This window comes from Epinephelus lanceolatus, chromosome 20, assembly GCF_041903045.1.
Source record: "Epinephelus lanceolatus isolate andai-2023 chromosome 20, ASM4190304v1, whole genome shotgun sequence".
NCBI classification, from domain to species: domain Eukaryota; kingdom Metazoa; phylum Chordata; class Actinopteri; order Perciformes; family Serranidae; genus Epinephelus; species Epinephelus lanceolatus.
Window position 1 is genome coordinate 2,706,234 of NC_135753.1, and position 12,507 is coordinate 2,718,740.

At 40.4% G+C, this 12,507-nt stretch overlaps 1 protein-coding gene across 1 annotated transcript in view; it reads right to left on the bottom strand.

Annotated features, from left to right (window-relative positions):
• Positions 1-12,507, bottom strand: part of xylb (xylulokinase homolog (H. influenzae)) — a 195,252-nt gene that overhangs the window by 154,778 nt on the left and 27,967 nt on the right. Inside the window, exons 2-7 of the mRNA XM_033639227.2 lie at positions 10,488-10,570; positions 9,926-9,995; positions 9,612-9,692; positions 6,956-7,042; positions 6,745-6,873; positions 1,364-1,429 (exon numbers count right to left, since the gene is read on the bottom strand). Of these exons, the coding sequence (XP_033495118.1) occupies positions 1,364-1,429; positions 6,745-6,873; positions 6,956-7,042; positions 9,612-9,692; positions 9,926-9,995; positions 10,488-10,570 (516 nt within the window). The remainder of the gene's footprint in view (positions 1-1,363; positions 1,430-6,744; positions 6,874-6,955; positions 7,043-9,611; positions 9,693-9,925; positions 9,996-10,487; positions 10,571-12,507) is intronic.

Here is a 12,507-nt window from a genome sequence, read left to right on the forward strand (position 1 = left end):
ATTTGGGAGTTATGCCTTTTCTCTATCATTTTCATATGTACAGTGGTTGGGTCTCAGCGGTTAGCATGGCGCTTATAGGGGGTCAGTACATCTTGCATGGAGGGATACACCGGTGAGCAACAGCTGCAGCTGGCTCTGGGAGAGGTACGCTACGTCACTCGGTAAAAGCAAACAAAGACATGACACGGACGATATTACTCACTCGACTGAAAGCTGTCCATCAGCCCCTGCAGGCCTGGGCGTTTTTTCCAGTTCATCTTAGGAACATGAAAAAAAGTTTCAATCACGCCAGGATTAGTGATTGCTGAAAAGTTTTCACTCCTTGTGATGCACTCTCTGCAGCAGTTTTCCTCCTGATGATATATTTCCCCAACGATGGTAGCACTGAATCCCATTCTGTGCAGCAAAATGGGAGCGGAGGATTCAGCCTCTCTTCTCACCCGCTCAGCATCCAACACATGGAATTCCTCATCTGTGTACTCCGACTCAAACAGGTATGGCTCTGGGCCTGTGTCCGCTACAAGAAACTCTTCAAAATCACGTTCAAAGTTGTCCATTGCAGCTACTGTAGTCCGGAGATATCGCTAGGCTAAATAAACAGCTGAGTTTTGTTTACAAGCTACGTCTGTGCCTGCTCACCGGTGTATCCCTCCATAATATTTTAGCAAAATGCATGTGTTTGTGAGGTACTGAGCATATGTCACTTTCAGTGGTTGGATGACTAGAAAGGTGCTATACAAATGCAGGTCCATTTACCATGCAGGTCCAATTACACTACATGAGCTGTGTGAGAGTTTGTAGATGTTTTGATATCAGAATCAGAATCAGAAATACCTTACTGATACCCAGGGGAAAACTGTTTACTCCGATGTAAAGAACAGAGAATTATAAAAGTAGAAGTAAGAAGTATAAAGTACAAAGTATTTGGAATTATGAAATAAAATATGTGCATTATGCTATAATGTTAACAGCAGTATGTAAAATATTTGAAAATATAAAACATGTATAATGTGATGAGAATATAAAGTTTGTGTAAGTTGGAAATATAAAGCTATGTGTATAATGCATCAATGTACAACACACTTACATAACTAGAAATAACAATAAAAAATATGTTCAATACATACAATACGTGCAACATATATTAAATACACATTCAAGCTACATACTGTAGTTTTGTTGTTAAACATGGCCCCAAATTAATCAGTCAATCAATCAATCTGTTTGCTGTTTTTTGTGGAGGCATGCAAGACAAACAAATTCACAAATTCAAGGTAACAGCATGACTAATTGACTTACAAATGGTGATTTTGTGGGTGGAGTCTTCCTTTAATCGAATAACAAAGTAAGACTGCAGATTAACCTCAGAGTCCTGATACTCGTCTGGTCGGGTCTGTCTCAGTTTGGCGATCTGGTTTCCTGTGAAACGCTGCAGACAAACACACAAACACACTTATCTTTTCAATGTCCATTACACCCAGATCTGTTCCTCATTTAAAAAGCCACAGTTTCAGATAGCAGCAGAAGATGATGGAGGAGTGTGTGATGCTTTTCGGAGGTTTAATGAGTTATTTTTTATCAGAAAAGTCCACTAAACGGCCTTACACTGGACTCTACTGACTTAAAATAATGTCTGAGACCAACCATTCTCGGAACCCATCGGCTATGTTCAGCGTCTGACTTCCGGCAGACGGCGATACAGCCTCTGGGGGCAGACCCCCGATTTTTTGGCATTCCGGTTTGATTTGGGTGGAGGAGGCGAATTTCCGTTTCCAATATGCTGAACCATTGCGAGTTTGCAGTGAAGCCAATTATGTTCTGCCTCGTTAGTTCACCGCACGGACTGTTTAACCTGGCAACAACTGCAGCCGGCTCAAACAGTCTACAAACAGCCTACAACCGGAAACCAGGGCTCTTCCGCTCTTCTTCCGGAAGGAAGATCTCCGGGGTTTGCCTACAGACTCTACATTCACTGAATGTAGAGTCTGTATATAGAGACTAGAGACCAACTAACTCTGTGAAGGTTTTGAGTCTCTTTATCATTTTATCCTATTAGACATTTGTGTAAAATGTTTAATTAGCATATGAATTCTTGAGTTATGGCCAAAAATATGTTTTTTTGAAGTCACAGTGACCTTTGACCACCAATTTCAACCCTGAGTCCAACGGGACGTTTGAGACAAATTTAAGGGAATTTCCTCAAAGCATTCTAGAGATATCACATTCATGAGAATGAGTCAGGCGCAAGATCACAGTGACCTTGACTTTTGACAACGGAATTCTAATCATTAATATTTTTGTAAATATCATTGTAAATTCTTATTTACAATGGCGGCCTGGCAAAAGACAAGAGCCTCTTGAGAGCCTCATGACAACAGGGCGGATGCAAGGACATAGTGACCCTGGTCTTTTACCACCAAATTCTTATCAGTTAACTGTTGAGTCCAGTTGGACATTTGTGCCAAATTTGAGGGGAACTCCCTGGAGGCCATCTTGAGTTATCACGTTCACTAAAATGAGACGGAGACCTTTGACCATCAAAACAGAATTACTTCATCGCTGAACCTAATTGGATGTCTGTGCCAGATTTGGGGAAATTCGTCAAAGCGTCCTTGAGATATCATGTTCACAAGAATGGGACGGATAGACAGGCACATGGAGGGACAGACATACAGACGGACAAATAACATGAAACATGTAGCTGTGTTGATTTCTTGGACAGTAAAAACAGTAGACTATAACACATGACAATTAGTGTCAAGTCCTAACATCCTAGCATCTAGCCTCAATCACTATTTCATAAACTCTGTCAAAGAAATATGTTCACTCTTTTCTCCTGCAACCTACTCATGTCACTGTAACTTCTATAAATCACGCACCTATTTTCAACATTGAAGAATTAACAGCAACTGAAGTTGCCAATTCCATTGGTGCTTTAAAAAGTTCCAAAGCTATGGATGTATACAGACTTATACAGACTTTTCTAAAAGCACACAGGGATTCCTTGGTATGCCCAATTACTAGGGTTGGGACTCGTTAGGATTTTAACGATTCCGATTCCTTACCGATTCCTTCTTAACGGTCCGATTCCTTACCGATTCCTCTCACCGATTCCTACATTATATTCATTATACTTGCTATACTTAAACAAGTATATAATAAACACAAATGCAATTATACAAAATACAAAAACTTTATTCTAACTGTTGCACAGTACAATTAGATGAAAATACACATTTGTGTGTGGTGTGTATTTCAGATTTAGAGCTTGTATCATCTCCCTGAGAATATGTGATTCTCTGATTTCTACAGTAACACTATTGCCTCAAATTAACCACAGCAATGTCATAAAAAATACTTATATGCATTCATGCTTGGCCACTGTTATTTACGTGACAACACCTGAACAGAACACTGGCTGTTTGTTTCTATCTCTCCCCTCGGTGGAAGCGGACCTCCTGCTGCCAGCCTCCGCCTTGATTAAACGCTGAAAATTAAATAAAAGAGGGAGACAGGTTTCTCCTATTTTATCTTATTTTGTTATATTTCTCCCTCTCCCCTCGCTGGAAGCGTCGGACCTCCCGCCACCCGCTCCCGTCTCAAACACGGAGGTCTCCCTCTCCGGAGCACCCACGGTGCACGCCCGGCCTGTTAAATAGCCTGTAACCATGACAACTGTGTTACACAAACTCAGTGCTTTAGTGATTAGATAATGTCGGGCTCGGTCTGGTTCGGACAGAAATATGCGGCCCGTGCTGCACTCTAATGGAAATGCACGTGACGTTTTTTTTTACAACCGTTACGCCAAATGTGAAGGAACCGGTTCCGGAACCGGAACTTTGGACCCGGTTCCAAAAAAGAACCGGATCTGGATCCCAACCCTACCAATTACACACATGATAAATCAATCAATTAATCAATCAACTGTACCATCGGTTTGGAAGATAGCCACAGTCACTCCTATTTACAAATCTGGAGATCAGACAGACATGGCTAATTACCACCCGATCAGCATTCTTCCAGTAACATCAAAAGTCATGGAGAAATGGGTTGTGAAACAACTAATTAATCATCTGAACATTGATAATTCTCTCCTGCACCTGATGCAGTTTGGTTTTCGGGCTCACCACTCAACGGAATCAGCTATCAGTGTGTTGTTAGAAAAGGTCAAAAACTCTCTTAACAGAAGTACTTGTGTAGGAGCCGTCTTTATGGATCTAAAAGAGGCTTTCGATACTGTCAACCATCAAATTTTCATCACTAAACTGAATTCATTTAATTTTTCTGAACGCTCTAAATTATGGATGAAATCATATCTGTCCAGACAAAAACAATATGTCTCTGTGGATGATATCAAATCACCATATCTTGAATGAAGGGTAGGGGTCCCACAAGGATCTATACTTGGACCCATTCCTTTTTCGTTATTTATTAATGACTTACCAAATGCCTGTAAGAATGTTGATATTGTGATGTACGCGGATGACGCAGTGATCCTGACTAAAGCTAAAAACTCACAAGAGGCTTCCTGTATTCTGACTTTGGTCCTGATCCCTATACAGGAATGGCTAACTAACTCACCAAAAAGACTGTCTGCATGATGTTTTCAAAACACAAAACTGAAATCAGCCAATCTAATATTTTTTTTAAACGGTGAAGAGCTTGAACTCATTAAAGAATTCAAGTATCTTGGTGTGATTTTAGATCCAACTCTGTCATTCAAAAATCATGTTAAGAAAATCACCAGAACAGTTAAATTTAATTTGAGTAACTTTAGACAGATAAGATCATCACTAACTGAAGAAGCAGCAAGAATGTTCATGCACTCAATGATCTTCTCACATATTGAGTACTGCCTTCACTAATTGGTGACTCACAGGAAAAACAATACTCAAACCTATTGAATCTCTCTATAAAAAAAACTCTGAAAATTTTTGATAGAAAACCACTCTCCCACCATCACTGCGACATCTTAGTACGCCACAATCTTATAAGCTTCGACAGTTTCACCACTTTTAAACTTGCATGTTCTGTATATAAGATCTTGAATCTCCACCTTTGAGTCAGTTTTTTAAACGGAAATCCTCCAGTAATACCACCACTAGAGCAATCTCAAGAGGAGACTGTGAAATTCCATTTAGATGCACTTCCTTTTCACAAACTGTTCTGTCAGTCAGGGGCAGTAAAACCTGGAATAATCTGCCAATCTCAATAAGGGAATGCTCTACCTTTTCTTTTTTCAAAAGGCACTTAAAAGACTGGCTTAAGTCCAATCAGATCTGTAACCATTGTTAATCTAATTCAATGTATAAAGCCCCTCTGTGGTCATGTGCAGTGGTATGGGCACATTAGCACTTCAGTATGAATATTCCCGCATTTAAAAATAAAATAAAATATATATATCCATCTCAGCACAACTCCATCAAAAAATCTGTACTGGTCTTTGCATTGTTGCAACCTCATTTTCTATACACACCCTGGACAGACTCCTCCCTAATTTAATGTAACCTTAATGTAACTCTTTTTTTTTACACCAACAGCTATTAATGTTCATATAAGCACTGCAGCACTTTATAACCTTACTCATTCATATCCATTCTTCCTCTATACAGCATAACAAGTATCATGAACAGGACTTTGCATTGCTGCTGTCTCATCTTCCATCTACACATTACTTACAGTCCCCCACTCAAACTCCTTTTTGCACTGAATGTTTTGGTCTTGACTTGTAGTGTATATGCTTTTGACATTGTTGATGGATTAACCTGGTGTCACGTGCAACGGGGTCATGTACAATAGGGTTAATGTGCAATATTATGATATCCTTGGTCACTTCTGGTGTTGTCATGGGCTACACTTGATGTATTTTCGAATGTATATTGTGCACCTCTTGTGTCTTCTGTATTGTGTCTACGTGATTGCTATGAATTTAACTTTGTCTTTAATCGTTCACTACATTTTTACATCAACCTGCCTATAGGGATAACAGATGGAAATTTGCCGTGGTCTACAGTCTAGTGTATTTACATATACTCATGTAGCTGTTCATTAATATGCATTGTCCCTATTTCTAAATAAATAAATAAATAAAAAATAAATAAAGATTAGTGTGTAGTAAAAACTGTAGAATGAGGAAGCAGCTCATGAGTCTTCTCCAGAGTGATCTGTGATTTATTTAAACCCTCCCTCTATGTTTTATTTATTGTAACATAACTTTATTTATGTGTCATTTCAGGACAAGCTGAGGAGACCAGCTGAAAAATTATTTTATAGTCTACCAGCTGTAGATCTTAAAATTATTAACATTTTCAGTGATTTATGAACATTTGATTTGTTTAAAATCCCTTTACATGTAAACTGAACTATAGTTTTATTTATTGTATTTTTATGCTGTGTTTATGAATAGTGGTGCTTGTGTCATTTTTCCTGTATTTTTGGTTCCTGCCAGCTTTATATATTGTTAAATTGACAAAACACCAAGTCTGACTTTAAGCTGAGTTTGTGCTGAAAAAAATGACACCATGCATGTGAAGTAAGGACAGTTTAAAAGTTACTAAAGAAAGACTAATCTGAATGCACAGGATGCTGGAAAAAAAGAACCAAACAACGTGGACCACAGAGGGAAAAATTATTGAAAAACACTAAAACACAAGTGTCCAAATGATACAAAGATCTTTGTTACAGAGCCAGCTGAGTGACAGACAAATGGACAGACAGGCAGGCAGACAGACAGACAGGTGTGACCTCGTATGCTCTGGATCCAGTGATCTCTGCCAGTCTTAGAGCTCCCCCTGCTGCTGCCTGCAGGTCCTGACACTGCCGACTGCTGCTTGAGTCCATCCACACAGGACAGTCAGACACTGAGAAACTGTCCTGTTAATACATCAGTACACATGAATACACTGCACAGATCCCATCTGACACACACATACCACATCTGACTGTGAATACAGACCTGCAGCAGCTGGTGCAGGTTCTGCTCTGGGTCGAGCTGCTGCAGAGTCTCAGACGCTCCTCTTCTCCAGTACACACTGCCATGTTGCTGAGAGACAAAGACTCATTTAGGTGAGAGCAGCAATTAATGTGAAAACAGAAAAACTGTTAACAGATGCTCTGTTTTAGAGACCAGCATCTTTCCACAAAACTCCACTCACTTTTTTTAATTTATGGAAATGTGTCAAAATATAATTTTACATTTTAAAGTTTAAAGTCTGTTTTAGAGTTTTTCCATCAAACTCCACTTATTTTTTTTAGATTTCACTGAAATCTGTTTCATACAAATTTACCGATGTTGTATTGGAAAGACATTCAGTTTTAGAAATAAGCATCTTTCCGCAAAACTCCACTCACTGTTCTTTAAATTTTAGTGAAATATGTCAATACATTTTGACAGATGTTCTGTTTTAAAGATGTTCTGTTTTAGAAACCAGAATCACTCCACCAAACTACAATGTACAGTTTTAAAACAACTGTTTTAAAGATGTTGTTTTAGAAATGAAAATCTTTCCACAGAGGCCCACTCACTTTTCTTTAAATTTTAGTGAACATGCGTCAGTAAATTTTTACAAATGAGATTGTGATTTCATTTTAAGTATGCTATATGGCCAAAGGAATGTGGACACTCTTGTAAAAATGCTTTAGCGTACCTCTGGTGGGTATTCCAGAAAGCGGGTTTAGTGAAAACTCTGAGTATGTTTACCCTGAAATGAGGAAAACTCTGGGTTTTTAGTTCCAGAAAGAGACGTATGTAAAACTCAGAGTCAATCACCATGGCAACTGACTGTGAACTTAACCTGCTCGCTGGCAGGTTTTCTTTAAGAAACCCTGAGTTCACCCTGTCTCCTCATCAGAGGGCTGTTTCAAGACACTCTGGGGGCCCTAGGCAAGAGGCACCTTGGAAAATAATATAAAAAAATAAAATAAAAATCAACCAGCCACCCTCCTCCCCTGACAAGTAAAGAACAGTTCCTTCATAAGTAAAGAACAGTCCCTAAAGTGCGGTGAGGTTTGTGGACCGTTACCTGCCACAAAGAGAGAAATGTGAACGGCTCGTTTCTCCTCTGACACATCACACCTGTGTGCCGCCACGGCTCGGCTGTTCAGGTATTTCTGGGCAGTCATGAAATCAGTCATGAAAATTATTGGACCTGGAGCCGGACTTCCCCATCGCCGGCAAGCCTTATCTTGCGGCGTATTTGACAGGAATACGGCGTCTGTGACCCCCGTTCAACCCACAACTGGCAGGATTCGCCTTTCGTTTCTGCTGCTGGTTGAAATCTGTACTTGCATAGTGTGCTGAGTGATTTGTTTTGCTTGCGCAAGAGGGTGAGTGTCCATGCGCCGTTGCGCATGGACACTCACCCTCTTGCGATTGGACTTTGAACTTATCCCACAGTAGTGGTACCGTGAGGTACCATAGTACTACAGTACTCCAACAATGCTAGCGTGGGTGCCAGTCGTGCGGGACATGGTCTCAATTTGCATGATGCGTGAAAAGAGACAGAAATGCTGTGCAGTCCCGCACAGTGCGGGACGTCTTGTCACCCTACTTAGCCGCTCGCAAGCAGCAGCTAGTAGGGGGCCCCATTAGGGGGGATTCCAACGTGTTGTCGTTGTTGCAGGGTCTATAGGGGTCCCATCATATTGTCATTAATATGGACCAATGTCAGCCGTCTCTGGGGGCCCCCTTCCAGCTCGGGGCCCAAGGCAATTGCCTAGTTTGCCTGTCCGGTTGCGACGGCCCTGGGTATGGGTATGATAGTTTTTAAAGGATTCAAATTTCAAATAGGCCTAAGTCATCAACCATCTATATGTAATTAAAATAGCTGCTGAAATTAGCAAAATTTTTGGGGGGCCATTTTACCTTAAATTGACAGGACAGTTAAACGTGAAAGGGGGAGAGAGACAAAGGGAGTGACATGTAGCAAGGTGCCACAGGCTGGAGTCGAACACGGGCCACTGCGGCAAAACCAACATATATATATAAACCAATAGCCTATATATGGGATGCCTGCTCTATCCACTAAGCCACCAACATCCCCTCAAAGAAAATTCTGCTTACTAAATTTCACATGCCGCCTCTCTCTCCTTGGCAGCTTTAGCGGTGTTACTTTTTTTTTTTACAAAATATATGCTCATATTCGCTGTAAGCATTCATGAGCACCTCCAGTTCCACAGGTGTAAAATAAGTTGATGGCTTTTTCTCTCCGGTTGTCATGGTGACTCAAGGTATCGGGGCGCCATTGATGATGGCTTTTTATTGTGGTTGTGCATGCGCTTAACTCAAGGTGTACCTACTCAGAGTTGATTGAATTAGCTAATTCAAATCAGCTGTTCTGGAACCGAATACTCAGAGTTTCCCATCTCAGGGTAAGTCAACTCAGAGTTCAGGATTAGACTCGGAGTTTGTTGAACCTCCTACCTACCTGTTTTTTTTGTTCGTTTGTTTTGTTTTAGGTTTTTTTGCTAGTTGGGGCTGTTAGTTCTAATAGATGCTATATTTTTTGTATTTTGTTTGGTGTGGAAGAACTGGACTGGTCTGCACAGAGTCCGAACCTCATCCCCATTCAACACCCGAACACCACTCATCAGTGCTGGACCTCCTGCCTCACCTGGCCACTGCCAGACAATGCACTGACACGGGAGAAGTCAAGCCCCGCCCTCTTCGCCTTGTCCAATAGCAGGCCCAGAGCCTGAAGACAGACACAAACACATAGCAGCCAATCACACTGCAGCCAAAGAGACAAAAACACATACACACAGCAGTCAATCACACTGCAGTCTAACGACAAACACACAGTGAGACAGAGAGAGCTGGAAAATGTGATTTGTCAGAGGACAAGGGTCACAGTGAGTTAATACTTTAACTGAAGTTATCCAGTGAACAGAGCGTGCGTGTGTGTGTGTGTGTGTGTGTGTGTCCTACCTTCACCCACATCAGCACAGGTGAGGTTACTGTCAGTCTGTCTGTGTGAATATGAACTCCGCCCTGAGTTCTGAACAAACAATAAACCTTCACTCAGTTTTAAAATAAGAGAACAATCTTTACAAAATAAAATCAACACTGTCACAGAGACATAGAATAGAATAGAATAGAATAGAATAGAATAGACTTTATTGTCATTGTACAAGGTACAATGAAATTATGGGTGTTCAGCCATCCACAGAAAGTACCACTACTACTACCAATACTACTGCCACTACGACTACTACTTCTACTGCCACTGCTACTACAACAACTACCACTAGTACTACTACTGCCACGACTGCTACTACTGCCGCTGCCACTACCTATACTGCCACTACTACTACTACCACCACTACTACTGCCACTACAACTACTACTACTACTACCATTACTACTACGAGTGCCACTTCTACTACTACTACCACTACTACCATTACTACTACTGCCACTACAACTACAACTACTACTACTACTTCTACTACTATTACTATTACCAGTTAACAGTGGTCATGTGTGTTACCTGAACTCTGGTAGTTCGGAGTCAAATTGCACATTGTTCTGATGAACCACCTTCAGGTTTCCATCCACTGCCACCATCTTCAGCTTCAGGGTGTAAAAGTACACAAGCATTATCAGTTTCAGGGAGTAAAAGTACATAAGTATTCTCAATTTCAGTGAGGATAACTTTTTTTTATTACCGGCTTCATGTAGTTTACGTATCAGCAGTAAAAGTACACAAATATTATCAGCTTCATGTGGTTAAAGTACCAGCAGTAAAAGAACACAAGTATTATCAGCTTCATGTAGTTAAATTACCAGCACTAAAAATACACAAGTATTCTCAGTTTCATGAAATAATAGTACAGAAGTATTCTCAGCTTTATAGAGTATAAGTACACAAGTACTCTCAGTTCCAGTGAGTAAAAGTACACAAGCCTTATCAACTTCATATAGTTAAAGTAATGGCAGTAAAAGTACACAAGCATTATCAGCTTCATGTAGTTAAAGTAACGGCAGTAAAAGTACACAAGCATTGGTCCTGAAGGCAAGAGAGATAAACTTTTACCAAAACTACAAGATTTTAAACCTTTACCATGTGTAAAGAACCTGGGCATCATTTTTGACTCTGAGCTTAATTTTATTCTACACATCAAAAACGCAACAAAGATAGGTTTTTATCATCTTAAGAATATAGCCAGAGTCCGCCTGTTTCTCTCTCAGGCTAACACAGAGGTGCTGATGTATGCTTTTATCTCTTGTCGTTTAGACTATTGTAATGCTCTGCTCTCTGGTTTTCCCAAAAAGACCATTTTTAATCTGCAATTACTTCAAAACTCAGCTGCACGTGTGCTGACGAAGACCAGAGGGAGGGCGCTCGATTTTAAGGTTCTTTTATTAGTTTTTAAATGTCTTAACGGTCTTGGGCCATCTTATTTATCTGACCTACTTCTATCATCAACCCTTGTGGATCCTGAGGTCCTCTGGCACCAGCCTTTTAATCATCCCAAAAGTCAGAACAAAAACCCACAGGGAGGCTGCATTCAGCCATTATGGCCCACACTTACGGAACAGCCTGCCAGAAGAGCATCAGGACTGCAGAGACTGTTGATGTTTTTAAAAGGAGGCTCAAGACTCACCTTTTTAATTTGGCTTTTAACTGATTTCTTTCTTTCTTTTTTTATTATATTTTATTTTATATTTTATTTTATTTATTTTTATTCTTATTTTGTAATGTCTAATGTTCTTAATGATCTACGTTTAAATACTTATGCATTTAATTATTATAAATTTTAAACTCTTTATTTTTAAAATTTGAAATTTTTAAATTTTCTAAATCTTTAAATTCTTTATACATTTTATCATTATTCTATCTTATGCCTGTTTTTATCCTACCCTATTGTCTTTTAGTTTTTAGCTCCAGTGTTTCCTCATTCGGCTGTGGCGCCTCTCGGTGTGGATGGCTCCCCATAGGTGGCTTTTTCCTCACCAGGGGCCTCATGTACAAAGACTTGCATGGACTTCCTACTGAAACATGGCGTACGCTTAAATCCAGAAAATGTCGTACGCACAAAAACATCCAGATGTATGAATCTGTGCATACGCATGAATCCAAGCACATTTCCTTTGTACATCCCAATCAACGTGGAATTGAGCGCACATGTTGGAGTACCCGACCCCTCCCCGTCCATGCCCCTATTTAAATATGGAAATCATATTTAAACGGGCCCTGCACCTGAGATTCCCCTCTCTGCACAATCAGAAAACTAAAACAAAAGAATGAGTAAGACAGAAAAACTTCATAGAATGCGAATTGGAGACACTACTCACTGAAGTGGAGGCGCGCAACAATGTACTTTTTGGCACGCCGTCCTCCGGCATCAATACTAAACGCAAGAGGAGTGGGAGAGTGTGTGTGAGGCTGTCAATGCTGTGGGGTCAGAAAAGCGTACACACGCAGAATTAAAAAAGAAGTGGTCCGACATTAAGGTGGACGTGAAGCGGAGGACAGCTGCCCACCGCCAAAGTGTGGCCAAAACAGG